At 44.0% G+C, this 27,680-nt stretch overlaps 1 protein-coding gene across 4 annotated transcripts; it reads right to left on the bottom strand.

Annotated features, from left to right (window-relative positions):
- Positions 1-1,670: 1,670 nt before the first annotated feature.
- LOC310676211 (arylsulfatase D-like) lies at positions 1,671-27,125 on the bottom strand. 4 transcript variants are annotated; one of them, XM_083437857.1, is made up of 13 exons: positions 26,806-27,125; positions 24,724-24,862; positions 22,599-22,651; positions 21,311-21,460; positions 19,428-19,549; positions 19,013-19,135; positions 17,837-18,260; positions 15,943-16,079; positions 15,716-15,850; positions 11,193-11,355; positions 10,341-10,462; positions 2,583-2,968; positions 1,671-2,529 (listed from the first exon to the last, which is right to left on the bottom strand). In XM_083437857.1, the coding sequence occupies exons 2-12, from the start codon at positions 24,724-24,726 to the stop codon at positions 2,610-2,612; spliced, it is 1,791 nt and encodes a 596-aa protein (XP_083293983.1). In that variant the 5' UTR covers positions 24,727-24,862; positions 26,806-27,125; the 3' UTR covers positions 1,671-2,529; positions 2,583-2,609. The 4 variants fall into 4 exon arrangements, with proteins under 4 accessions (XP_083293983.1, XP_083293982.1, XP_083293984.1 ...); XM_083437856.1 differs by having other exon boundaries at positions 1,671-2,968; XM_083437858.1 differs by lacking the exon at positions 24,724-24,862 and having other exon boundaries at positions 1,671-2,968; positions 26,806-27,124.
- Positions 27,126-27,680: the final 555 nt, after the last annotated feature.

The following is a 27,680-nucleotide window of genomic DNA, read 5'->3' as shown; positions in this document are numbered from 1 at the left end:
TGCCACGCCTTTGTAGGGTCTTGATTCCCCTCCAATTTATTTTATTTTTTAATGGAAAGTTCGGTCCTTTACATAACTGAAAACCGACGCCCTGCTTTACAAACTCCATGATTCCTTTGAAAACAAAGATTCCCCCCAAGCAAGATTGCAGGAGTTTGACTTTTCTGAAGGACGGGAGTCTGAAAGGAGGAAGCAAGCGGCAGGCTTTCGCCTCCGACCCCGCTAGTCAAGCACAGGCTCCAAACCAGAGCTCGCCGACGCTGCGCTTCCAGACACGCAGAAAGGGAACGCAGCTCCGTGGAAAGCAGCCGTCATGGTCCAAGGAAATCGGGAAAGGCACACCTTGGAAATGAAGGAGAGACCCTCTCCAGGCGCTCGCCCTCTGCTTGGCTGAGCCCACCACGTAGCCAGGCAATCCCCATCGCGAAAGCCAGGACCCACCCGGAAGAAAGGAGCCTGGCCAAGGGGCAAGGCTTAGGCAGAGCCAGTAAAAGGCTGCAGAGAAAGCAAAAGCCTTCCTTGAAAACAGCGAGCTTCGGTAAGGGGATGAGGGAAAATTCCAAACTTTTTCAGAAAGCGTAGAGCAGGCTTTCTTTCATAGAATCATAGAGTTATATGGGATTGTGTGGGGTGTTAGGTAAGTACTTCTGGTGGGGACACGTCGCTCTCCTTCTGGGATACGTGGTCCACTTTAGTCCCCACCCTGCGCTCAGCTCTCACCTAGGGCTCCTAGAAGATGTCAGTTTGCAGCCACACCCGGGGAATGGCTTCAACTGGCTGGCTAAACCAATGAAGGTAGCTGATGGGTCTCAAACCCTCATAGGGACTTCAGCACTTGGCTGACCAGACCAATTGTGGGTCCAATGGTTAAGAAGGTGGTTTCTGCACATGCTGTAGAAGGAAGGTGAGGGGCAGATGGGACTCATCAGCCTGGGAAGGTAGCCCATCTAGGAGAAGGAAAACTCTGATCTTAAACCTCCACTGCCTTGCGGGATATCTTTGGGGGAAGAAAAGGCTAGGAGTAAATCCTACAGAAATCCAGAGTTCCTAGGAGGGTTGGTTGGCACCTTGTGTGCCTTCTTCCTGCAGCCATGTCAGTGCCAAACGTTTTGCTCTGCTTTCCTTTGGACTGCATTTCATTGTCTTTCATTGTCAGCCCTCTAGGTAGATAAAAGAAACTTTAGAAGGTAAATTGGCCTGTCCAAAATGATTTATGGCTTTTAGGGTTAGAGTCTTTTTAAGTATGTGAAATGAATAGGTACTATCTTGAAGGACCCAGGAATACCAGATGACAATATCTGAATGTTTGTGTTCATCTGTAGCTTTGATTCAATTGCCCTTTGTAGAAAGAAGGGCACTGCAGACAGTTACCACCTATTTAATCATTCAATTTATAGACAACTTCATATAACTGTGGGAATGTTAAGGAAGGTAGGAAGGAAGGTAGGAAAGGTTATATTGTTTTGATATTATCCCTCCTCACTCAAGCCAGTGAGTAAACACCAGAGCACATTCCCTTCCAACTTACTGGAAACTAGTTGATGATTCATTAGAATCCTTTAATTAAGCAATTGAGTTTGGTTTATCCTGTCTGGATTGTTCCTGGTAAGTTTCCCCTTTATTTTATTTTCCCCTTTATTTTCCTATTAAAATAATAACACAACACAGTCTTCTTTAAAAGTAAGAATAAAGTTTTACTCACATTCAGTTCACAGCAGTAATCTGAAGGTAGGCTTTATTTTGTGGTTAAAGTGAAAAGAAGTTTGAATTATATATCAGACTTTTGGCTTGTGGGCTCCATCCTATGTGAAGGTTTGAGCCATGCACTGGCTAAGAGCCAGGAGAGTGAGAGTCCTTGAGTAAGACTTACGAGACCAAGAGATTGAAATGGCCAGCGCTTTTACCTGGTTAGCTAGGGTCACGCCCATCTACCTGGTCACACACAGGGGGAGGAAGCTCCAGAGCAGGTATGACAGGAAGTCCTCCCTGTCTACAGCCACATTCCCATGTGTCTATTCTAGGCAACAGGAAATTGTACTTGACTGCTCTAGTAATAATACATCTCACAATAACAAATCACTTAGTAGTTTACAAATAAAAAATGGTAACACCACAAAGCTAAAAAACAAGTAAGAGGAAATACATAATGTCAGCATCACAATAAAATACAATATTGCTGTACACATCTCCAAGCAGCAAAATACTCCAGGGGCTCCAACGCTTACCCAGGATTCTGTTTCCTTGGAATGAAGGTCAAAGGAGACTGTGGTGTTTTTAAGATATATGGTTTTATTTACACACACACAAACATATACACAACTGTGATCAAAGGATGGAGGGGCTCACAGCATTAACTCCCCAACAGTTCTTTCTTCCTCATTAGGCTTCCAGCAAAGCCCCAGGCCAGAGCTCTTGGGTCTAGCACAGAGCAAGACATGTCTCTGTCTCTGGCTTCAAGCATCACACAAAAATAACTTGACCTGTTATTCCCCATTCCATGGCAGCTTGGCATCCAGCCAGGTGAGCTGGCTGGGAAATGCCCTACCTATTTGTCTCCATTGCAACTTATTAGGGCACGTAACACAGGAAACTTTAAAATGATGTCCGTTTTATAGGTTTTCCTTTTCTTTGTCACACCAGCAGAATGGGAAGGTCCCACAGCATGGCTGCAGCCACGGTTTCCAGATATTGTGGCCAAAAGAAAGCTGCGATGGGACAGGAGTGAGGGTCCTGCGATGCTCCTCCACAGCCCTGCCTATGCGCTTTAGAACTTCATGGAACAAGGGCTCCGTGTCTGGTGAAAGAGGCACAGCCTCTGATGGGTCTCGAGAGAGATCAAACAGCAGAGGAGGATCGTGTTGTCTTACATATTTCCCAGAACATTGGCAAAATATTACATTGTAACAACCTCCAGATCCCTCTGGGTGAAAGATTGGTGTCATATAATGAACCTTCCACACATTTCCACCTGGTGGGAAAGAATCCACATGAATATATTATTATTATTTTTAAAAACTATTTATTGAATTTTCAAATTTTACACATTTTTCCACCTTTCCATGATTTCCTATGTTTTCCCTTAAATGCTTCATATTTTTGATTCTTAATCTCTACATTTAACCACCCTGAGTTATTCATCCTGATATTTCTAAACTATTGCTCGTATTTCAAATCCTGCTTGCATTTTCATAATACTACAATATTTCTTTAAATATTCTCTGAAATACTTCCATTCCTCCAAAAACGTTTCTTCATTCTTATCTCTAATTTTGCCTGTTAGCCTTGCCATTTCTGCATGCTACATCATTTTTATAAGCCATATAATTAACACACACAATTTCCTCAGTCTTTTATACTGGCTGCACCACACACACACACACATAGAAACACACATTCATACCTTGTGAGGAGGGCAGATTTGTAAAGCTTCTGGTCAATTGCAGTCCTTAAATAAAAAACTATTATGTGCCAGATTCCTGGTTATGTATCTTTCCTCTAGTTAGTATAATAGGAGTGACCAAAGGGGAAGGTAGATCCCATGTTATGGTCTGGAGGGACTAATACCTTGCTGAAGCTAATATCTGGAGACCACCTGGAATCTCATGCATGCTCCCCAAATTTCCATGATGGAAGAAAGGCAGAATATATTTGTAAGAAAAGAAAAAGTGACAGCCCATAGAATAGCTGCCCCTTTCTCCTCTTTCTCACTCACTTGTACTGGGGTCATGGAACATGCTGAGCCCTCATTTTCTTTATGGTCCCCAAATTTCTCCTTATCAGAAGTGCCACATATCCCGCCTCTATGCTAATTCTTACGAAAGAGTTTTTACTTATTAGTGAGCCAGCCCACGCACCCCAAGTCGATGGTTTCAGCACTGAGATTGTTCCTGCCAGCGTCTTGATACACATTAAAGTCACAGCCAAGTGACTTTTTTTGTAGAATGATATATCTCAGATCAATCCAGAAACAGGTTGTCCTATGTGCACTGCTTTCAAGATGAGGCATCTGTTGCCACATTTCATGACAGTGCCTCATGAAAGGTCAGAGGGGGCAGGGTTTCTGTTGAGGCAGGTGATTAGCTGTGGGAGGAGCTTATCAGTGTTTGCAGGGCAGCGGCTGAAGAAGGAGCCAAAAGGGGTTTCTTGTGGGTGTGATTCTTGTGGCTGATTAGCTGCTTTCCCTGGTCAAAGGTCAGAGGGGGCAGGGTTTCTGTTGAGGCAGGTGATTAGCTGTGGGAGGAGCTTATCAGTGTTTGCAGGGCAGCGGCTGAAGAAGGAGCCAAAAGGGGTTTCTTGTGGGTGTGATTCTTGTGGCTGATTAGCTGCTTTCCCTGGTCAAAGGTCAGAGGGGGCAGGGTTTCTGTTGAGGCAGGTGATTAGCTGTGGGAGGAGCTTATCAGTGTTTGCAGGGCAGCGGCTGAAGAAGGAGCCAAAAGGGGTTTCTTGTGGGTGTGATTCTTGTGGCTGATTAGCTGCTTTCCCTGGTCAAAGGTCAGAGGGGGCAGGGTTTCTGTTGAGGCAGGTGATTAGCTGTGGGAGGAGCTTATCAGTGTTTGCAGGGCAGCGGCTGAAGAAGGAGCCAAAAGGGGTTTCTTGTGGGTGTGATTCTTGTGGCTGATTAGCTGCTTTCCCTGGTCAAAGGTCAGAGGGGGCAGGGTTTCTGTTGAGGCAGGTGATTAGCTGTGGGAGGAGCTTATCAGTGTTTGCAGGGCAGCGGCTGAAGAAGGAGCCAAAAGGGGTTTCTTGTGGGTGTGATTCTTGCGGCTGATTAGCTGCTTTCCCTGGTCAAAGGTCAGAGGGGGCAGGGTTTCTGTTGAGGCAGGTGATTAGCTGTGGGAGGAGCTTATCAGTGTTTGCAGGGCAGCGGCTGAAGAAGGAGCCAAAAGGGGTTTCTTGTGGGTGTGATTCTTGCGGCTGATTAGCTGCTTTCCCTGGTCAAAGGTCAGAGGGGGCAGGGTTTCTGTTGAGGCAGGTGATTAGCTGTGGGAGGAGCTTATCAGTGTTTGCAGGGCAGCCTATCGGCGCGCGCAGTTTGAACCATCTTTTAGATTTAGGGGAGCTAGTCTCAAGCCCAACGACACATTCTCAAGATGGAGGGGGAGGGAACAGCTGCAGTCGCCTGCGGTTCCTGCGCAATGTTTGCCATCTTGCCAAAGGTTGCAGGCAGCTTTACGTGCAGCAATTGCATGTTGATTGCCCTCCTAAAAGACAAAGTCCAGCAACTGGAGGAACGTGTAGCTACGCTCCAAAGAATTAGAGAGCTGGAGCTCTTCTTGGAAGCAACAGAGCACACCGTCTCCACCAAGGAGGAGACAGGGGACTCCCCTGAGAAGGAGGCTAGTTCACCAACACAGGAGCCCGATATGTGGAGAAACGTGACTCAAAGAAGTAGGAGGCCCAGGGTTCGCTCTGATTGTCTAGAAATACACAATCGCTTTGAGGTCCTCTCCCCTAGCATGGAAGACGAAGAGCAGACTCCATTTGAGGATCTCTCCCTCATTACAGTCGATCACGTATATGAAGATGAGCAGCAAAGTCAGTCCTCAGGGAATGTGCAGGCGACCTTGGAACGGACCGCTCACGGAAGAACCCTGACCAAACCTAAGAGAAGGCGTGTAGTGGTGATAGGGGATTCCTTACTGAGGGGAACAGAAGCAGTGATCTGTGGGCCTGACAAGATGTCTCGGGAAGTGTGCTGTCTCCCTGGGGCTAAGATCCAAGATGTAACTGAACGACTGCAAGGAATCATAAAACCCACTGACAAATACCCCTTCCTCTTGGTTCATGTGGGTACCAATGACACTGCAAGCAATAGCCTCCAGAAGATCAAAAGAGACTACGAGGCTCTGGGCAGGAAATTGAAGCAATTAAATGCACAAATCGTCATCTCATCTGTCCTCCCAGTTGAACGACGTGGCCCAGGGAGAGAGAGGAAAATAGTGGAAGTAAACAGCTGGCTTCGCAAATGGTGTAAACAGGAACGGTTTGGATTCTTAGATCACGGACTGCAGTTTCTTGAGGATGGACTTCTGGCAAGCGATGGGCTGCACCTCACAACGGTTGGGAGGAATGTTTTTTGCCAAAAAACTAAGAAACCTCATCAGGAGGGCTTTAAACTGACTAATGTGGGGGAGGGAGACAGTGCTCCTGAAGGTAGGAGTCTATTAATTGATGAAGATGATCATCCAAATGTCATAGACCAAATGGAGCAAGCAGCAAGCAGACCTAGTGGTGGGAGGAAAAAATCCTTAAATAAGAGACACGGGGGAATGACCAATGGACTTCAATGTCTGTACACTAATGCACAAAGCATGGGAAATAAACAAGATGAGCTTGAGCTCTTGGTACAGCAAACTAAATATGACATAATAGGCATCACTGAAACCTGGTGGGATAAGTCCCACGATTGGAATGTAAAAATGGAGGGATACAATCTATTTCAGAGAAACAGACCAGACAAGAAAGGAGGAGGAGTGGCGTTATATGTCAGGGATGTGTATACCTGTGAAGAGATCCAAGATTTAGAACCTCAAAGCCAAAGTGAGAGCATTTGGGTCAAAATTAAGGGAGAGAAGAATAATAGTGACCTCATTGTGGGAGTTTACTATAGATCCCCAAGCCAAACGGAGGACATAGATGATGCCTTCCTGGAACAGATGGCCAAGCATGCAAAAGGAAGGGAGATAGTAGTAATGGGGGACTTCAATTACCCAGATATTTGTTGGATGTCAAACTCAGCCAAGAGCATAAGGTCAAACAGATTCCTCACTGGCCTTGCAGACAACTTCATTGTCCAGAAAGTGGGAGAAGCAACCAGAGGAACAGCCATTTTAGATCTGGTCCTAACCAATGTCGATGACCTGGTTAATGGGGTAGAAGTGGAAGGATCATTAGGCGCAAGTGATCATGCTCTTCTGAAGTTTACTATACAACGGAAAGGAGCAGCCAAGCATACTAGGACTCAATTTCTTGACTTTAAGAAAGCCGACTTCATAAAACTTAGGGAAGTGCTGGGTGAGATCCCATGGACAGTAATACTAAAAGGAAAGGGAGTTCATGATGGCTGGGAGTTTGTTAAGAGGGAGATAGTAAAAGCACAACTTCAGGCAATACCAATGAGACGGAAACATGGAAGGTGCCTAAAGAAGCCAGGGTGGCTATCTAAAGAACTTTTAACTGAGTTAAGATTAAAAAAGGATGTGTACAAAAAATGGAAAAGGGGGGAAACCACCAAAGAGGAATTCAAACAAATAGCCAGCACGTGTAGACACAAAGTCAGAAAAGCTAAAGCACAGAATGAACTCAGGCTTGCTAGAGAGGTTAAAAGCAACAAAAAAGGCTTCTATGGGTATGTTCGTAGCAAAAGGAAGAACAAAGAAACAGTGGGGTCACTCAGAGGAGAAGATGGTGAAATGCAAACAGGGGACACAGAAAGGGCTGAACTCCTCAATACCTTCTTTGCCTCAGTCTTCTCCGATAAAGAAAACAATGCCCGACCTGAAGAATTTGGAGGAAATGATTCAGCAGAGGAAACACAGCCCAGAATAACTAAGGAGATAGTACAAGAATACTTGGCTAGTTTAGATGTATTCAAGTCTCCAGGGCCAGATGAACTGCATCCAAGAGTATTAAAAGAATTGGCAGATGTGATCTCAGAACCACTGGCAGTCATCTTTGAGAATTCCTGGAGAACAGGCGAAGTCCCGGCAGACTGGAGGAGGGCAAATGTTGTCCCTATTTTCAAAAAGGGGAAAAGAGAGGACCCAAATAATTACCGCCCAGTCAGTCTAACATCAATACCAGGGAAGATTCTGGAGCAGATCATTAAGCAAACAATCTGTGAGCACCTCGAAAGGAATGCTGTGATCACCAATAGTCAGCATGGATTTCTGAAAAATAAGTCATGTCAGACTAACCTGATCTCATTTTTTGACAGAATTACAAGCCTGGTAGATGAAGGGAACGCAGTGGATGTAGTCTACCTTGATTTCAGCAAGGCATTTGACAAGGTGCCCCATGATATTCTTGTAAAGAAGCTGGTAAAATGCGGTCTTGACTATGCTACCACTCAGTGGATTTGTAACTGGCTGACTGACCGGACCCAAAGGGTGCTCATCAATGGTTCCTCTTCATCCTGGAGAAGAGTGACTAGTGGGGTGCCACAGGGTTCTGTCTTGGGCCCGGTCTTATTCAACATCTTTATCAACGACTTGGATGATGGACTCAAGGGCATCCTGATCAAATTTGCAGATGACACCAAACTGGGAGGGGTGGCTAACACCCCAGAAGACAGGATCACACTTCAAAACGACCTTGACAGATTAGAGAACTGGGCCAAAACAAACAAGATGAATTTTAACAGGGAGAAATGTAAAGTATTGCACTTGGGCAAAAAAAATGAGAGGCACAAATACAAGATGGGTGACACCTGGCTTGAGAGCAGTACATGTGAAAAGGATCTAGGAGTCTTGGTTGACCACAAACTTAACATGAGCCAACAGTGTGACGCGGCAGCTAAAAAAGCCAATGCAATTCTGGGCTGCATCAATAGGAGTATAGCATCTAGATCAAGGGAAGTTATAGTGCCACTGTATTCTGCTCTGGTCAGACCTCACCTGGAGTACTGTGTCCAGTTCTGGGCACCACAGTTCAAGAAGGACACTGACAAACTAGAACGTGTACAGAGGAGGGCAACCAAAATGGTCAAAGGCCTGGAAACAATGCCTTATGAGGATCGGCTAAGGGAGCTGGGCATGTTTAGCCTGGAGAAGAGGAGGTTAAGGGGTGATATGATAGCCATGTTCAAATATATAAAAGGATGTCACATAGAGGAGGGAGAAAGGTTGTTTTCTGCTGCTCCAGAGAAGCGGACACGGAGCAATGGATCCAAACTACAAGAAAGAAGATTCCACCTAAACATTAGGAAGAACTTCCTGACAGTAAGAGCTGTTCGACAGTGGAATTTGCTGCCAAGGAGTGTGGTGGAGTCTCCTTCTTTGGAGGTCTTTAAGCAGAGGCTTGACAACCATATGTCAGGAGTGCTCTGATGGTGTTTCCTGCTTGGCAGGGGGTTGGACTAGATGACCCTTGTGGTCTCTTCCAACTCTATGATTCTATGATTCTATGATTCTATGATTCTATGATTCATTGAAGCGACACTAAGGCTGCAATCCTAACCCCATTTATCTGGAAGGAATTAAACAGAACAAATTTTTCAATGGACATGGTTATGCTTGTGCTGTAAGCTCCTTACAATATCAGACAGTGTGATGAACATTTGCATCCAAGCTTGTAATTTTAAATGGCAGGTCAGCATGTTTACTTGCAAAATGAGCTGCTCCTGGGTACATAGTCCAGGCCACCATAATGACTGACAGTCTAGAGCCTTTTGCTGCCCAAAGATCTGCTCTTAATCACTATGCATTATCTTGATGTATGCCTTATTACACATCTGTCCTTTTGTTATACAAGAACACAATGGGAAATAGGCAAAATGTGGGAGCCCAACGGAGGATGCAAGTAGGAGGATGCAAGTAGGCCGAGAAAAGAAATCACCATTTGAAATGTGGATGTGTTCTTAAGACCAAGTACCATGCTAAACAAGAAATCCATTAATTCATGTTAGGCATATGGTAATACAGCACCCAGAAGTGACTGCTCCTTCACCAATTTGAAAAGGGACTTCATAGATTGTGAAATAGTGAAATAGGGACCCATTTCTTTCTACTGTGAGACCAGTATCTTCCAAGCAACACAGCCTGTTGCAATTGGCAAATCTGTCAATTTCAGATTCTCTCAGTTTTTCAGCTTCCCAAACTTAAATCCAGTTCCCCCTCAGTTTGATTTTTTTAAAATTTAAAGCCCGCATGAAAATTCATTGACATTTGGGTGGGAATTTCTCCTCATATACACTTTTGCCAAATACACACACACACACACACACACACACACACACACACACACACATATTACTTGGCTAGAGAACTAAATTGCAAAAGTAGGTTAAGTGTGAATTTCCAATGATGGTTGTGTTTTGGGTTGCACATTGTTTCAGAAAGTGCAAATAAGGTAGGTTCACCTTTAAATGCAAACTTAATCAAATCCTTCCTCCTATACCTAATCTGTGGTCATCCTACATTATCCTTATAAACATGCTGAAAATAAAGAGGGACCTTGAGTCGCTCATTCTTCATTGTTGACCTTGACTAATTTCCTTAGTCCGACTCTATTATTATTACACCATCTCTTCAGAAAACATAACTATTTTGCGATTGTTTTGTGAATAATTATTTTACCAGAAATTGAATAGATTTTAATTTGGAGGAATTTGCTGTACTTACTGTCCTTCTGGTGCCACCGTGCTGCATGTAAATGCATCCCACAGTAGTGAAACAGGAATTCATGCTCCGAGTGTTGAACTGATCCCTGCAGCAAAGGCATCAAATCTCGACCATCAATTATCCTGAAGGGACAAAGGGAATGACTTAGATTGCTTTCAACAAATTGCCCTTGAATTGGTTCCACATTAGTTATGCATTCGGAACTTTGAAACAATAGTGACTATGTAATTTGCTAAACGAATGCGGGTGATATCTGCTCGTTTATATCTAAAGCAATATTATTTTCTATTTGTAACCACTATGTGAGTCCTTGGGAGCTGAGAATCTGAGATGCCAAGTGTGTATGTGCATATGTATGTGATAAAGGTAAAGGCAAAGGACCCCTGGATGGTTAAGTCCAGTCAAAGGCAACTATAGGGTTGTGGCGCTCATCTCGCTTTCAGGCTGATGGAGCCTGTGTTTGTCCACAGACAGTTTTCCAGGTCATGTGACCAGCATGACTAAATCGCTTCTGGTGCAACAGGATGCCGTGATGGAAACCAGAGCGCACGGAAACGCCGTTTACCTTCCCACTGCAGTGGTACCTATTTATCTACTTGCACTGGCGTGCTTTCGAACTGCTAGGTTTGCTGGAGCTGGGACAGAGCAACAGGAGCTCACCCCATTGTGAGGATTCGAACTGCTGACCTTCTGATCAGCAAGCCCAAGAGGCTCAATGGTTTAGACCACAACACCACCCGCTGTGTAGATCTACTTATCAAGGGAAGTTGGTCACCTGTATACAATAAAACCATAAGCCATTTTGAGACACTGGTAAATATAGGAAAGTGTTTACCCTGACACAATCCATACCTGTCCTGTGGTACTGTCCCACCAGCCAGATGAACCAATGTAGGGAAAATGTCCATTAGACTGGTTGGTTCATGAATAATCTTGCCCTCGGGTAGCATTCCTGTCCATCTAAATAATCCAGGGACACGGATTCCTCCTTCCCAGCCTGCCATGGCTTTTCCACCTAGAATTACCATAGAACAACACCTCATGATTAAAATTGAACTCCCTGCCATGCACTTATTATGTTGCTCATATAGAAAACTGAATAAACTGTACTTCATTTTTTTATGCCATTTATTTAATACTTCATCCTTCAAGGGAGAAATACACTCACAAATTTATCAAGCAAAGAAAAAGATAAAGCCACCAAAACATGACCACCAAAAACTGTAACATGCCTAGATAGCTCAGTTAAGCATGGATGGCTCTGTTGGTTAAAGTGTGGTGCTGATAATGCCAAGGTTGCAGGTTCGATCCCTGTATGGGACAGCTGCATATTCCTGCATTGCAGGGGGTTGGACTAGATGATCCTCAGGATCCCTTCCAACTCTACAATTCCATGAATCTCTGAGAAAAACAGTAAAACAGTACTACCCCATATATATATATATATAATTAAGGAACAAAAGAAGAAAAGGCACACTAGCCTGGGAACCTCCTCTCTGCCCAGAACATTGGAGGCTATACACCACACCTCCTCAACAGTATTTATAGGAACTCAAACACTGAGATCCTGCTCTGTTCCAGTAACAAGAAGCCGAAAGCACCAGCCTGAAGATGACGAGTGAGACCTCGTCGAAACGTCGCCTAGACACCCCAACTTTTACACGGGAAGACACCCGAGGACACCAAAACCTGCATTCCTGTACCCGTGAAAATCTACGAAAGCAAATATCTCACCTCTACGGGGAGGAAACCTTCCAGCTGACAAGAACCTACGAGAAACTAGAAATCCGAAGAGCCACCATCTTATGTGATCTCTTGTTCCTACGCAACTGCCGAGACAACAACTTAATTCCCACATGCTTCCAACTTAAATTCCACTCTAAAACCCCAGCTACCGAAAGGATCCTGAAACGAACTGAACTATCTCTAATCAGAAACGAACTACACAAGAAAAGATACCTACTAAACCAAACCAACAAAGATCTACTCACTCTTCACCTCAAACTCTGTAACAAAATCCACCCTGCACTCTGGGACAAATGCAAACAACTAGCCGTCTGGAGAGCTGAAACGGAGACCTCACACAAGACAGACACACACACCAACAAACTCCACAAACTAGAGAAACGCCAGAAGCCCAGCCACCCTCCACAACAACCCATGAAACAAACAGTACATAACATATCAGACAGGATCCTCACCTCAACTGAAACCAAAGTACTCTCCAAAGGTTTCAACTTTGCAGTCGCCCCGAGACGCATCCCCACGGAAAACATCATATGCGGAGTCGAAGCTAGCCTAACCAAAATCAATCCAGATGAAGCCAATAAAATCAGACTTGAAGTCACCAACATCCTCTGCTCCAGCAAACCACCCAGAAGCAATTTACACAAAGAAGAACAGAAAGCACTCACCAACCTGAGGAAAGACAACAACATAATCATTCTCCCAGCAGACAAAGGTAATGCCACTGTTGTGATGAACACATCGGACTACCAAGCTAAACTATCAAATCTACTCCAAGACCCTACCTACCAACCTATAAAAACAGATCCCACCACCTATCTGGAAAAAACCACCAAATCCAAAATAAAAGCCTCTCCTATCAGTGAAGAAATCCAGCTAAGAATCATCCCCAGAGAAAAATCATCCAGATGCCCCAAACTCTACGGCCTCCCCAAGATACACAAAGAAGGAACACCACTCAGACCAATAGTCAGCTCCATAGGCTCACCTCTACAAAATCTCGCTAAATTTCTCGCCAAGCAACTTCAGCCCTATGCAGAATCCATCTCTTCACACGTTCCAAACTCCTTCCAGTTCATAGAAACAATAAAGAAGCAAAACCTACAACCCAATGACCTACTTGTGAGCTTCGATGTTGTATCTCTCTTCACACAAGTGCCCATTAATGAAGCCTTGACAGCCATTCAAAACAAATACAATCCCCCCGAATACATCTTGGACCTGACCAACCACTGCCTAACCAACACGTACTTCATCCACAATGGACAAAGATACAAACAGATAGAAGGAGCACCTATGGGATCACCCCTCTCACCGGTCATCGCTAACCTGTACATGGAACACTTTGAAACCAATGCTTTAGACAAGTCAGAACACAAACCCAAACTTTGGCTCAGATATGTTGACGACACCTTTGTAATTTGGCCACACGGGAAGGAAAAACTGGATAGCTTCCTCACACATCTCAACAGCCTACACCCCAAAATACAATTCACTATGGAAATAGAAGCCAACAACCAACTTCCCTTCCTTGACGTCCTAATCTACAAAAAACCTGATGGCTCCCTAGGACACACTATCTACCGGAAAAAAACACACACCAACCGCTACTTACATGCACAATCACACCACCACCCTGCACAAATAAACTCCGTAGCCAAGACTCTCATCTCCAGAACCAAACGCCTGGCTGACGAAGACCACTTGACAACTGAGTTACAGAATCTCTCAAATGTGTTAATTGCCAATGGATACCAGCAAAACAGGGTTACGAAGCTAATCCAAAAAGAAACACCCCCCAAAAACCAAGACACAGAAGAAAACAATGGCATAGCCCTCCTTCCTTATATCAAGGGCACTACAGATAAAATTAGCAAAATCCTCCATAAACACAATATCAAAACAGCCTTTTGCACCAACCAAAAAATAGCCAATATCCTCAGAAACCCCAAGGATAAAATTCAGTTGGAAAACCAAGGGGTCTATGAAATACCCTGCAAAGTCTGCCCAGCCACGTACATTGGACAAACAAACAGACGAATAAATGCACGGATCGCAGAACACAAGAATGCCGTCAAAAAAGAAGAAAAAACTTCCTCTCTTTTCCAACACATGAAAGAAACAGGACACGAAATTAATTTTGCAGATTCCAAACTGCTCTTTAACATGGAACATCACCACAAGAGAATAATCATGGAAGCCATCGAGATAGAGAAACACCCTCACAACATGAACAAGCGTGACGACACATCCCGCTTGCCAGACATCTGGAAATTAGCCCTCCCCACAAAATCTGACACCAGATCCAGAGGCACACAGAACGCCATCACCAATCAACCACACCAGACCCAAACCCAGACCCTCTCCACAGATAAATTACAGACACCATCCAGTAGCCAAACCAGGGTGGCACCTCCGGATGCTGCACCCCCCTGCAATCCCTACACAGATCTGGCTGGCACAGGCCACAAAACCACAGCTCGCCCCTATACACGAAGCCAAGCCAGAGCACAACCAAGTGCAGTACAGCCATCTTCTCAGAAAAACTCTTCACAAAGTTCAAGAGTTCAAGACACGAAGGCTTTAGCAACTAATCCACACCTAATGACCCACCTAAGTGGGATTCAGGAAATCACTCAAGAAATCACTCAAGATATCCCTCAAGTAATTAAGGAACAAAAGAAGAAAAGGCACACTAGCCTGGGAACCTCCTCTCTGCCCAGAACATTGGAGGCTATACACCACACCTCCTCAACAGTATTTATAGGAACTCAAACACTGAGATCCTGCTCTGTTCCAGTAACAAGAAGCCGAAAGCACCAGCCTGAAGATGACGAGTGAGACCTCGTCGAAACGTCGCCTAGACACCCCAACTTTTACACGGGAAGACACCCGAGGACACCAAAACCTGCATTCCTGTACCCGTGAAAATCTACGAAAGCAAATATATATATATATATATATATACACACACACAGAGGCATTTGTCCAGTGCTCAAGGGATGCTTTATGTTTGAGAAGGCAATCTTTCAGGACCCAAGACATGGAGGGTTTTAAAATCTTAAGTACCGACATTTTTTTTTACTTGTGTCTCAAAATGGGCCTGGAATCAGGGCTGAGATATGTTCCCATTGTCCAGTCCCAAGATTGAGTCATGAGCAGAATGACTTTCATGTGCGCAGTGGACCTTCCCTTCCCTCAATGGTCTCCTCCAAATATGTTCCAGAGGGTTGGGTATACCCCCAGAGCAGATTCACAGGAGAAGGGAAGGAATGTTCCATTGCAGGGGCGTAGCAAGGGGATGTGGTGGGTGCGGTCCACCCTGGGTGGTGAGTACCACCCACCATTTTGTCACCCCCCTCAGACTGACGGGGCTGCACCTTGCCCGAGCCACACATCTCTCCTGGGAGTGACGCAGTGGCTTGAGTGCCCACAGGCTCCATGCTGCCCCAAACGGTACACCCACCACCTCCCCCTCAGCTGTAGGGTGGCTGAGTGGGAGGAGGCAGGCAGACACCTTAGAGGCCCCATGGTGCCCCTGTGGGCGGCTGGCCCCGCCTTCGGGCATGCCATCCCAGGCACCCAATCGGCTTGCTCCGCTGCTGTTCCATTGGACTCAGAATTCTCACCTTTGTAGATGCCGTTCCAACCACCTCGCGGAGCATTTCCTTCTCTTGCCTCCAAGTGGCCACCATGGTCAGAAGTAAAATAGGTCAGTGTGCTGTTTTTCAAATTTTCCTTGTCAAGCTTATCCAAAATCCTTCCTATAAAGAATCCACAGTGACATAGAGGATCACGGTTTGGATTGCTCTGCCCATCCGTTTTATATTCTTAAAAAAAAAAAAGGTTGACTTACCTACCATCCAGTCCATCTCTTCGACATTGTCACCATACAATCCATGCCTGCTTTCCCCCCTGAACCTTTCTGTTGTTACCACTGGTGTGTGGACATGTAAAAAAGAAACAAAGAGGAAGAATGGCCCTTGCTTGTTCCTACAGAAACGACAACAACAAAAAAATATTGTTTAGAATAATTAGAAAACCAAATTTATATATAATTTTCTGATACTTCTGTTAGTGCCTTGTGAATAATCTATACTGAGTTAGTAATTAAATAAGGGATAGGGAAGCTGTGGTGTGTGTGGCCCTCTAAACCTTTCTGTCTGCCTCCTGGGGATGTTATGAGTCCCATAATACCAACCAAGAGGGGCTGTCAAGATCTGTCAGAGGGGGAGGGGAAGTCTGATGAGAGGGTATGTGGTGGGCTTGAGCAGTGTGCTGAGAGAGGACTTTGCCCCACTGCCAGATATCCCACAAGCTAGAGCAACCCCTGATCCCTCCTCCTCTGCTTGACATTTCCAATTAGCAGGGCTAACTAAGCCTCAGGCAAAGAGGAAGTTGGAGGAGCTAAACCTTTGCTGTCAGCTGTGCCAGCATGAGCAGACTGAGCTCCTTCAGAGAAGCACTCATTTGCAAGCACAATCCTAGAATTAACCGTATTTTTTGCTCTATAGGATGCACCGGACCATAGGACGCACTGGACCATAGGAGGGGGAGAACAGGAAAAAAAATTTCTCCCCCTCTCTGCTCAGCGCCCCTTCAGTGAAGTGGCAGGAGAAATGGAGCCCCTTCCAAGCAATGTGAAGCCTCTGGAGCACGGAGGGAGTGCTCCCTCTGCGCTTCGGAGGCTTCGTGTTGCTATCGCTGAAGCCAAGGAGCCTGCATTCACTCCATAGGACGCACACACATTTCCCCTTCATTTTTGGAGGGGGAAAACTGCGTCCTATAGAGCGAAAAATACGGTATGCTTACACACCTATGGTCTACACCCTATAACCTGTAGACCAAGCTAAAGCATCAATTGTGGGCTGATTCCTTGAAACCTTTGGTTTCCACCAAGCAGAGAATTGGCTTTATGAGTCTGAGAGTGGGAGCCAGGATAGGGAGAATTACAGACTTCATCAGCAATGCTTTTCACCCACCTGTGTATTTATACTTGGCTAGAATTTGAACTCTAATAATGCTTCTTGCTTGCCCCAATGGAGGATAGAGGGTGGTGTGTCTCTCTGGGTATAGAAACACGCCTACTGTACAAAGTGCATTCGTTGCTATAGCCACGTTTGCTTCTGGTTCTGCCCACCCATAGAATATGGTTGCTGGAAGGTTGTCTACCAGGAGTGCCAACTTGGCCCCGTGACTGTGAATGTCCAGGGCCGTGGGTGCTGGAGAATTTTGTGGGTGCTTGGGCACCCAGGGCCCCAGGGAGTTGGCACCTATGCTGTCTACAAGGTCTACAGGCTGTAAAAAGTTTCTCACTTCTGCATTAAACTATAACTGATGGCATGAAATACCCCAATAAGGCTCATTGGTTTCTATAAAATTATGGGAAGATAATTCTCTTTGCAGATGTGAGGAAAATTCTTTTCATCGGAGCAGACAATTACAGTGAAACATCTTTCTGAGTGATGAAGCAATTGATTGTGTAGCTTTTGCTTACTATTCTAAGTCTTTTGTGTAACCAAAATGCCTCAAGAATCCCACAACTGGAGATGTGAGGTAGAGTAGCCATTTTGCTGACTGAAAAATAATAAGAGACACCTTCTAAAGACCTTGTTGCTCCTGCCTCTATTGAATATCCCATTACATTCATTACAATCAGACTTTTTAAAAACAAACAAACGCAATGGATGCTTCATTTCCTCTCACACATTTGTAATCCCATGTAATTCATACAAGGAATCTCATTTTACCTTTCAATAAAGGAAATGGCTTCCCTCAGCACCAGGGATGCAGCTCTCTCTACCTTCATTGGTTGCTCTGTAATTTCATAGTTTCTCATTACAATGCAGTCCCAGTATCTTATGAATCCATAGCTTGAGAACCAGGAAATAAAGAAGGCGAAACCAAACAAAGCCAGGGAGAAAATGGTTTTCCAACTGAGGGGCAGCAGCTGAGTGAACTTTGCTGCCATAAGTGTAAGTACAGCGAGGGCAATCAACAGAGTATAGGACGAAAGCTTGATTCGTTGGGGCATATCCTTCTCTGGAGGGTATGTAATTTGACAATCACCCATCAGTGAAAATGGCATGCCATAAAAATAGTCAAATCCATGCTTTAAGGGGTGATGGCAGAAGTCGTCACGGGTTTGACAGTTCATACCTAGATGCCACTTCCCTGAAAAACAGAATTCGGGAGGGAAAGTTACATTTTTGCCAACCAATGCGTGCTAAGCAGACGTATATGGACAAGTTGGCTTCCAAATTGTCCAACTCATTTCATACATTAAAACAGTCCCCACCCTTGAAACGTTCTTGAACTACAACTCCCACCATCCTTGACCAACAGCCATACTGGCTAGGAATGATGGGAGTTGTAGTACAACAACATCGAGGGACCTGAGGTTGAGAAAGACCGCAGTAAAATGTTTTTCCTTGGGAGAATTAGGCATATATCCTGGAGAAAAATGTTCAAGATTTCCTTTTGCATTTTATTACACATGTGTTATTATTTATTTACAGACTGGCTTCCAGCAGGGTCATCAGTTATAAAGATAATAAAACAGCAGGAATATAGAATCAACTAATAAAACTGATGATTGAAAACTGATAATTGATAAAATTGATAATAAAATCAAGAAATAATAACAACAGCCATTATTCAGTGGGTACACAAAATTATCCATTATATTTATTATGTATTCTGTGGTTTTATATCTTGATATTATTCTGTGAACCGTCCTGAGACCCCCAGGAATAGGGCAGTATATAAATTCATTATTATTATTAGTATTATTATTATTAAGAAGAAGAAGAAACAAAAACGTTCTTCCCAGAAGGACGTAGTGATGGGGACTACTGCTGTGCCCCATGGCCTTCTATGACATTTGAACATTCTTTCACCTAAATGCTGTGCACAAGTTTTCTTACCTATTAAGCCAGTGGTGTAGCCTTTGTTCTGCAATATCTTGGCAAAAGTAGTTTCATTCTGAGGAAGCCCACCAGAACCAGCAAGCCAGCTAATGACACGGAAACGATCCCTTTCATCCAAACCTGAGTGATCATATATAACATAGCCAGTAATATGGCTGTGAACTTCAGTCGGTTGTCCACATACAGTTCTAATGGCAGATTAAGATGTCCCTCTCCTTATCTTAACCAATGGACATCAGATTAAAAACAAACCAGATCTTTGTGAAGCCTGCATAGCAAAGCCCTCCCTCTCTTAGCCTTCCCATCGAGATCCAGTACCTCGGTACAACTGTAAAGAATATTTCCACAGTTGTCTCCAAGGGCAATGATTTCTACTTAAGACTAGATGGTGCCTTTTGACAACACCGCACACCTGATCTTACGGGGTATCGGCCAGTCAGAAAAGCGGCTCTGCTTGGGGAGCAAACAGGGGCTGCTGAAATGTGCTGAGTGAGTTTCACACCTTCTTCTGCTAGCCGATCGATATTGGGAGTCCTAAGGAAAACAACAATAACAGGGCAATATATTTGAGCTGAGTAATCATAAAGCAAACAGAGAATGTCTAGGAACTGAATGCCTTGACGAAGCCTAAGTTACGTAACTAAAGGCACCTCCAGACTGTCGTGTTTTTGTGAGAAGGATTCAAGCGCATACTGGAAATTTAGGTTCCAGTAAATGGGTCGAAGTCCTGCCAACCTAGCACAACAAATGCCTTCAAACGACAGCATGACTTGGTGATTAGCACATAAATGGGAAAATGAGCAGAAAGGTGTGGAATGAACGAACTGTTAGTGGAAATAATAGGATCATACAATTGTAGAGTTGGAAGGGACCCCAAGGACCATATAGTCTGCCCCCTGCAATGCAGGAATATTTCGCCCAATGTGAGGCTCAAACACCTGACCCTGAGATGAAGAGTCTTATGCTCTACCAGCTGAGCTATGTCAGCATATATAATACATATAAACAATTCAGGCTGAATGCTAATGGATGTACAGTGGTACCTCAGTTTACATACACTTCAGGTTACATACGCTTCTGGTTACAGACTCCGCTAACCCAGAAATAGTGCTTCAGGTTAAGAACTTTGCTTCAGGATGAGAACAGAAATTGGGCTCCGGTGGTGCGAAGGCAGCAGGAGGCCCCATTAGCTAAAGTGGTGCTTCAGGTTAAGAATAGTTTCAGGTTAAGTACGGACCTCCAGAACGAATTAAGTATTTAACCCGAGGTACCACTGTATAACCTCTCCATAAACAAATCATATTAAACGCACAATAAAGACCATAGATAGTCTAACCTCTGTGTAAGCTTTCTACCTAGTAAGCCAATTAAAAGTGTCATTGTAGCAGCCTCAACACACACACACACACACACACAATGTTTTATACACACACACACACACACACACACACACACAAACACACATATATAAATAAAAAAAATATTTTCCTAGACCAACCTTAGGTAACTGAATAACAGCCAACTAGCACAGATACTTAGTACTTCACATGTAACCCTTGACTTTACCTCCGCCTATGCATACATTGTATCTTAAGCTGTTTTAAACTGTTTTAAATATTCTGCAATATTGTATTTTAATATTCACATTGTGTTTTAATTGTTGCAACCTGCTCTGGGACCTTAGGGTGAAGGGATCGTAATAAACTGCAATAATAATAATAAGAAGAAGAAGAAGAAGAAGAAGAATACCAAGCCTTGTTCTATTAAGCACATTTTAAAAGGTGATTTCCCCACGGTTTATATAAGTCAATGTGGTGTAGTGGTTGGATGAGGACCTGATTGACCTGAGTTCAAATCCACATTCAGTCATGACATGAATTTCACTGGGTGACCGTGGGCTGGCTACTACAGTAACTCTCAGCCTAACTTACCACATAGGATTGTTAGGATCATATGGATTGGTGTAGGGAGCCATGTATGTCACCTTGAGCTTCTTAGAATAAAGGTAGGATGTAATGAATGAATGAATGAATGAATGAATCAAATTTTTATTTCGTCCTTCATCTGAAGATCACAGGGTTGCTTGCAATATAAAAACACAAAAACACATACCACTATAACAAACAAAAATACCCCACACAGTTTAAAAGGCAATAGATTTATTATTATTTATTAAATACAATGAGAAATAGATAAATAAAATTAGTGCCTAGCACTAGCACCTGACATTTAATATCATGCATATTTATAGAATGTGTCCTTGGAAGGCTATCACAGATCTGCATAAGCCTTTACCTGATTGTATCATTTCCATAGCAGCCGAGATCCCCAATGCCAAAGTCATCAGCCAGTAAGATGAGAAAGTTGGGCTTATAGCTGACTGAAGCTTGCAGTTCCAGTGAATTTAGCAATAGCACCAAAGCTAGAAGCGAGCATGGATTTCTCCTGGAAAGATGAAAGATGATTAACTGTTATGGGTGTGTTGTACTATCTTAACTCATCCTATTCACACTCCATAGTAACTTTATTCATGAAAGGCTGCAAAGGAACATGTAGGTTCTAAGAGAGTGAAAATATTTTAATATGGCTTTTTTAAAAAAGGAACTCTAATTTTGCGTATTCATCCTGTAGATGTTATCTATTAGCTAATTTCACCATTAAGCAGTGTGAAACCACAGAGGGCAGCAGTATGATTAGCTGGGCAATAGGTAGCTGTCTGAGAGAAATGTCACCATGCAGCCCTGCAAGGGCATGAACCTGAAATAAAATGCAAACCATAATGTTCCTCTGAACACTGACTGCCAGTTTTATTATATGTGATGTACACATGTGTAACATCTTGCGTGACCAACAGACAAGTTACTGCCTTCAAGCAGCTCCCATTAAAAACTGCCAAGTTGGGTTTTTTGTTTCATATTACTCAAGAATATCCATTTGACACACCATAAAGCATATGGTTGTAGTTTCCATATGCTTTGCTTTCTAATACAAGATTATTATTTTTTGCACTGGTTTCCTTATTAATCAACAGGTGGATTATTATGAATGAAAGTTCATTATTATGAATGAAAGTTTATTTAAGCCATGTTAAAGTTATACACGGGACGCGGGTGGCGCTGTGGGTTGAACCACAGAGCCTAGGACTTGCCGATCAGAAGGTCGGTGGTTCGAATCCCCGCGACGGGGTGAGCTCCCGTTGCTCGGTCCCTGCTCCTGCCAACCTAGCAGTTCGAAAGCACGTCAAAGTGCAAGTAGTACCGCTCTGGCGGGAAGATAAATGGCATTTCCGTGCGCTGCTCTGGTTCGCCAGAAGCGGCTTAGTCATGCTGGCCACATGACCTGGAAGCTGTATGCCGGCTCCCTCAGCCAATAAAGCGAGATGAGCGCCGCAACCCCAGAGTCGGTCACGACTGGACCTAACAGTCAGGGGTCCCTTTACCTTTACCTAAAGTCATACAACAAAATGCAGCAATTATGGAGAAGCACACTGCTTTCCCATTGCATCAATGAGCTATTGGATTTTTTTTTTTAAAAAAACAACATATAACAAAACACCATCTAATTCTAGTAATGTGCTACATACCACATGACCTCTTTCAGGGATTGCCACGTTGTAGATATACTGCAATGAAGAATCTAAAAAAGAAAAGAGAACACAACACCAATACTAGAGAAGATCTGGATAATGACAATATATAGATGTTAAATCTTTCTATATTCATTTAAAAGGAAGAAAACAGCATACTGAAGGAGGCATACAAACTTCTGTTCAATGCAATAAGATGGGGTACAGAGTTCTTCTTCTTCTTTATGCCTTTTTATAACTACCTTCTTATAGCCATGAGGGGACGGGCTTATTACTATGCTGTTCCACTTCATTTTTGTTGTGGTAAAACAACATTTCTTTCAGTGACATGATTAGGGACTTGCCTTTTTCGTTTCTTTTTTAAGTGCATGCAGCTCAGTGTTATGCTGCAAAGAATGTTCTTTCCTGAGGGGAGACACTTCCAGTGCTTTCAGCCAGTCACGGTTAAGGGCATGCAAAGGTTTACAGTCATACCTCGGGTTACAGCTGCTTCAGGTTGCGTTTTTTCGGGTTGCGGATCGCCACAACCTGGAAGTACCAGAATGGGTTACTTCCAGGTTTCAGCAGTCGTGCATGCGCAGAAGCGCTAAATCGTGCTTTGCGCATGCACAGAAGTGCCAAAACGCTACAGGTTGTGAACATGCATCCAGCACAGATCATGTTCGCAAACCGAGCATCCACTGTACTCAACTTTTGCAGGCCTCCAAAGGAAGGTTAAGTTTCTTGTTCTGTAAACCAAATACCATAGATAGGGGGGGCTTTCATGTAGAAAATAATTGGTGGTTCTACCAGATTTTTTGCTGTTACAAAACTGCATCTCCTCCTGTGGCAGTTTATCTTAAACACACCCACCCACCCACCCCTGTAGCAATCATAAACCCAATGAACTCAGTGCAATTTCCAAATAAGCATGCCTAGGATTGCACTGGTAAGCACTGAAGTCTGCTTGAATCTTTGCTTCTATGCTGAGATTCCTGTCCCTTAAGTGTCCTTTCAACTCTACAATTCTTCAATTCTATGACTTGTTTCAAGAGTGCAAGCATCCCCTTCCTGAAATTAGTTTCTTAATGCGGTTCAGAACAGTGCAACAGTATACATTATTTCTAACAATATACTTTACTGGCACCTGATGTCTCATGTTGCTGTGAATCTTAAACATTGTACTGTGAAACACTGCCCTGGTTGACTCTAACACTGGGAGCCACTGCCTTTTCTTATCTTATGGCTACTACATGAAAAGCTGCCTGCAAACTGGTACAGACATGGAGTCTCCCTAGACAGCTATGGATGGGAAGCAGCTCCCCCTTTCTATGGCAGTCACACAAGTAGTCACCACACTTGTGGACAGAAAAGTGTCCATAGGTTTCTTAATACAGTGGTGCCCCGCAAGACGAATGCCTCGCAAGACGGAAAACCCGCAAGACGAAAGGGTTTTCCGTTTTCAGAGGTGCTTCGCAAGACGAATTTCCCTATGGGCTTGCTTCGCAAGACGAAAATGACAAAATGTTTTGAGTTTCCCCCCCCGCTCCAAAACCCCTTTTTCTGAAGCACTAAGCTGCTAATAGCCTTTTAGCAGCTAAACCGCTAATCCCTTAAGCCTTAAAAAGCCGTTAATAGCCCTTAAATTGCCAATAGCGCAAATAGCGCTAATCCGCTAATGGGCTTGCTTCGCAAGACGAAAAAACGGCAAGACGAAGAGACTCGCAGAACGGATTCTTTTCGTCTTGCGAGGCACCACTGTATTTGGGAATAGTTATTTGAATAGTAGTCTTGACTGACAGATCTCAGTCAAACTACCTGTGGGCTTGTGACTGATTTGCACTGGCTTTCAACTGGACCAAGTTCAATGTAGTGGTTCTAACATATAAGACCCTATGCATCTCAGTATTAGACTGCCTATCCCTTATATACCTCATAGGTCACTGCAGTTTCTCACCCAAGTCCTTAAAATATCAGAAGCCCACTCTCTAGTAACTTTCTGTAAGGCTGCCCCTTTTTTGTGGAACAGCATAAGGCAGAGCATTCCTATCTGTACTTTCTGAAAGCAACAAAACATTTACAGGTGCTTTAAATGCATGATGTGCATGCATCCAGAGCGAAACAGAAGGAATAAAACACTAACCATTACCTTTTCCAGAGAAAAGGAGAAGTAGCGGCTTTCGTGTGGTTCCAAGCAAGCAACCTGGGGCCCTTGGAAGTGGCTTAAAACAAGAAAAGTTCTCCTCAGAAGAGCACACGAGGCTTGTATTCCCTTAAGGTTCCTAAACAAACATAGGGAAGATGTGGGGAAATGGGGATGGTTGGTGAAAAGGATGGGATCAAGCTAGCCAAGTTGAAGGAGGTCTGCTCTCAAAGGCATCCATGGGGTCAAGAAGGTTTGAAAGCAAGGAATGTACAGAATCTCTACCATACCCTCGGGAGAAAGATTAACAAACTTGAGTCTGCACAGCTACAAGACATGAGCTGGTGTTTACAGAAAGGGTTATTACATTTAGGACAATCAAAGAAACTGTCTACTTTCCAGAAAATGCAAATACAGTGGTACCTCAGGTTAAGAAATTAATTCGTTCTGGAGGTCCATTCTTAACCTGAAACTGTTCTTAACCTGAGGTACCACTTTAGCTAATGGGGCCTCCCGCTGCTGCCGCCACACGATTTCTGTTCTCACCCTGAAGCAAAGTTCTTACCCCGAGGTACTATTACTAGATTAGTGGAGTCTGTAACTTGTAGCGTCTGTAACCTGAAGCATCTGTAACCTGAGGTACCACTGTAGTGCATTGATTAAGATATCAGTAGACCTTGCCATTTGGTAGGAAACATTTTATTCTTTTGCCAGAGTTAATTAATAACCAAATAGAACAGTTTACTTGTGTTAAATGTGGCAATGTTTCCAGTTGTTAATTTGGCATTTGTACACAATCGGGGCTCTTTCTCAGTCCCTCGTCAAGGGAGGACAGTCAGTGTTTGCTTCTGTCAGTCACGCTGGCAATGGTTGTGCATTCCTTGCACACAGTGAAGCTAAAATAGTCCCATAGTCCCAGGGCATGTGCAGAGTTCCAGAAAGCACACTGAAAGCACACGCTAAGTACTTTTGGGCAGCATTAGTAAGGAATGCTTATAAAAAGCTGAATTCACCTGATTTGAATGTTTGCCAAATCCTTTAGGGCAGGGATGAGAAACATGTGGATGCTGTTGGACTTCTTCTCTCCTCAGCTCCAGCCAGCATTATCAATGGATGATGGAAATTGTATTCTAATAACATCTGGAGGGGCAGGTTCTATTCCCCTGCCATGTACCATTCAAATACAAAGTAAGATTGAGCTGACAGGTCTATGATTTGTCTCTGGTGTTCAGGAACTTGATGAAAATAGATAACCCCACCAGAAAGGCCAGCAGAAAGTGCATGCAAGCCTTAGGTTTTTCCCCACAACAACAATAAAAAATCGCACGGAAGAGAATGCTGCCCACTCAAAGTAAGTCAAAACACTGAAACGCCACCCACTTTACTGAGTGTTGTCCACAACATAGGGCAATGCGAAAAGAAAACAAGCTAAACACACAAATTTAATGGAATTCTTGGACATAGCAATAGCTTAGTGCAGTGTTTGCTCCCCCCCCCTTTAATGCATAGTATATTGAATTATACATACCAATTGTGCAACTGTTGTATTGCTAGCTATGAGGTTCTCACTATGACCCCCTATGATTTGACACATCTACAGCCCAGACTTGCCCTTCTCCAGTCAGATGTAAGATCTAGTGTGTTCAGTGGGTGAGTGTGCATATGGCTGAAGTCGTAATTTCTTTTTCCAATTCCCAGACTTGCCAAAGAGAATCATACTGTTCTAGGCAGTGTTTATGGATATGTTCCATCATGCTTTGCGTGACAGAGCCTTTCACAACTGCCTTACTCACAGGACCAGCAGGGCTACACCTGCTAATTTCAAAATTACAGGTTGGTGCATAGTCCCAGAATAGCGAGAGGACATCTAAAATAGCTTTGCATTGCTTGGGAGCTTTAAATGTAGTTTGCTGTGTACAAGCAAAGAGAGGAAGCCAACCTCCTGAGAGATGTTATTGAAAATAAGCTGTTTTGAACTCAGTGTGCCGACGTGCTCTTGAGCGCCAGCCGTAGCAGTTGCATACTTTCCAACAGGAAAAAGATTTCTTGTATTTGATCACAGCAAAATGCCTTATACAGTACCTGGTGAAGTCTCCAGGAAGCCAGAGAGGCTACAACAGCAGCAGCAGCAGTTGCAGGGAGTTTAGATTCAGGGCAGGCTTCATTCCCAGCTTTTCATCAAGGCTTAACCCCAGCCACAAGTGGCACATCTTTCATCAGTCTCTGCCGGAGGCTACAAAGGAAGTCATCATATCTGTCCCATCTGCTCATGCGCACTCTCTGAACAGTTCCCACTGGAAGAAACGCCGCTTTCTAGATCGACAACTAAGCTGAAAACTTCTCAGGCTGCTCTCTGCCTGCCAGTCGCACTCTGCAGCTCTCCCCAGTCGGCCGCTCTTTGATATCAGCACAGTGTTAACATTCAGTTGCACATGTGGGACTGATCAGAGAACAGTAGGGCCTTTCAGGAGAGACCTGGCTCAGATGATTGAAGAGGGACTCCCTGGTTTCTGGGAAATGGTTGCGGAATGCTCCCACTCTAAATTCTCACTGAAACAGACCAATCCCCATTCTTAGAAGAGCCCCCCCCCCCAAAAAAGCTACTCTATAGGAATCTAAAGTAAGCAATCTGGGGAAAGTGACAAACTCCTGCAGGGGTTGCATAAAGGAGGACCTGTTACAAATGTCAGGCAGTTCATTTTCGAAAAGAACTTTTGAATGATCCTTGCAGCCTATGACTGTAGTGTCATGAATTTCTTTCCAATGGTTTTCTTTGATGGTGGTGTAAAATCCTTTGAATAAGACAAAGAACACCCCCCTGCAACAGCCAGAATATCCCCCACTCTCTCTTGCCTATGTGCATGCGTGAGAGCACATGATCATACACCCTCCAACATATCTCCTCCGTTTCATTCTCAATCCTTCTCTCCTTTCCTCAGCCCCACCCCCCAGGTACT

This window comes from Podarcis tiliguerta, assembly GCF_965153285.1.
Source record: "Podarcis tiliguerta genome assembly, chromosome: 4".
Taxonomy (NCBI): Eukaryota; Metazoa; Chordata; class Lepidosauria; order Squamata; family Lacertidae; genus Podarcis; species Podarcis tiliguerta.
This window is presented reverse-complemented; position numbering and strand designations above follow the sequence as displayed.

Excerpts from the sequence above, each read along its gene's own strand:
- LOC310676211 (XM_083437856.1), bottom strand. Across the intron at positions 19,550-21,310 it reads TATGGAAATGATACAATCAG|GACTCCCAATATCGATCGGC; the intron begins GTAAAGGCTTAT and ends TGTTTTCCTTAG. Across the intron at positions 2,969-10,340 it reads ACGGTGGCACCAGAAGGACA|GTGGAAATGTGTGGAAGGTT; the intron begins GTAAGTACAGCA and ends CTTTCCCACCAG.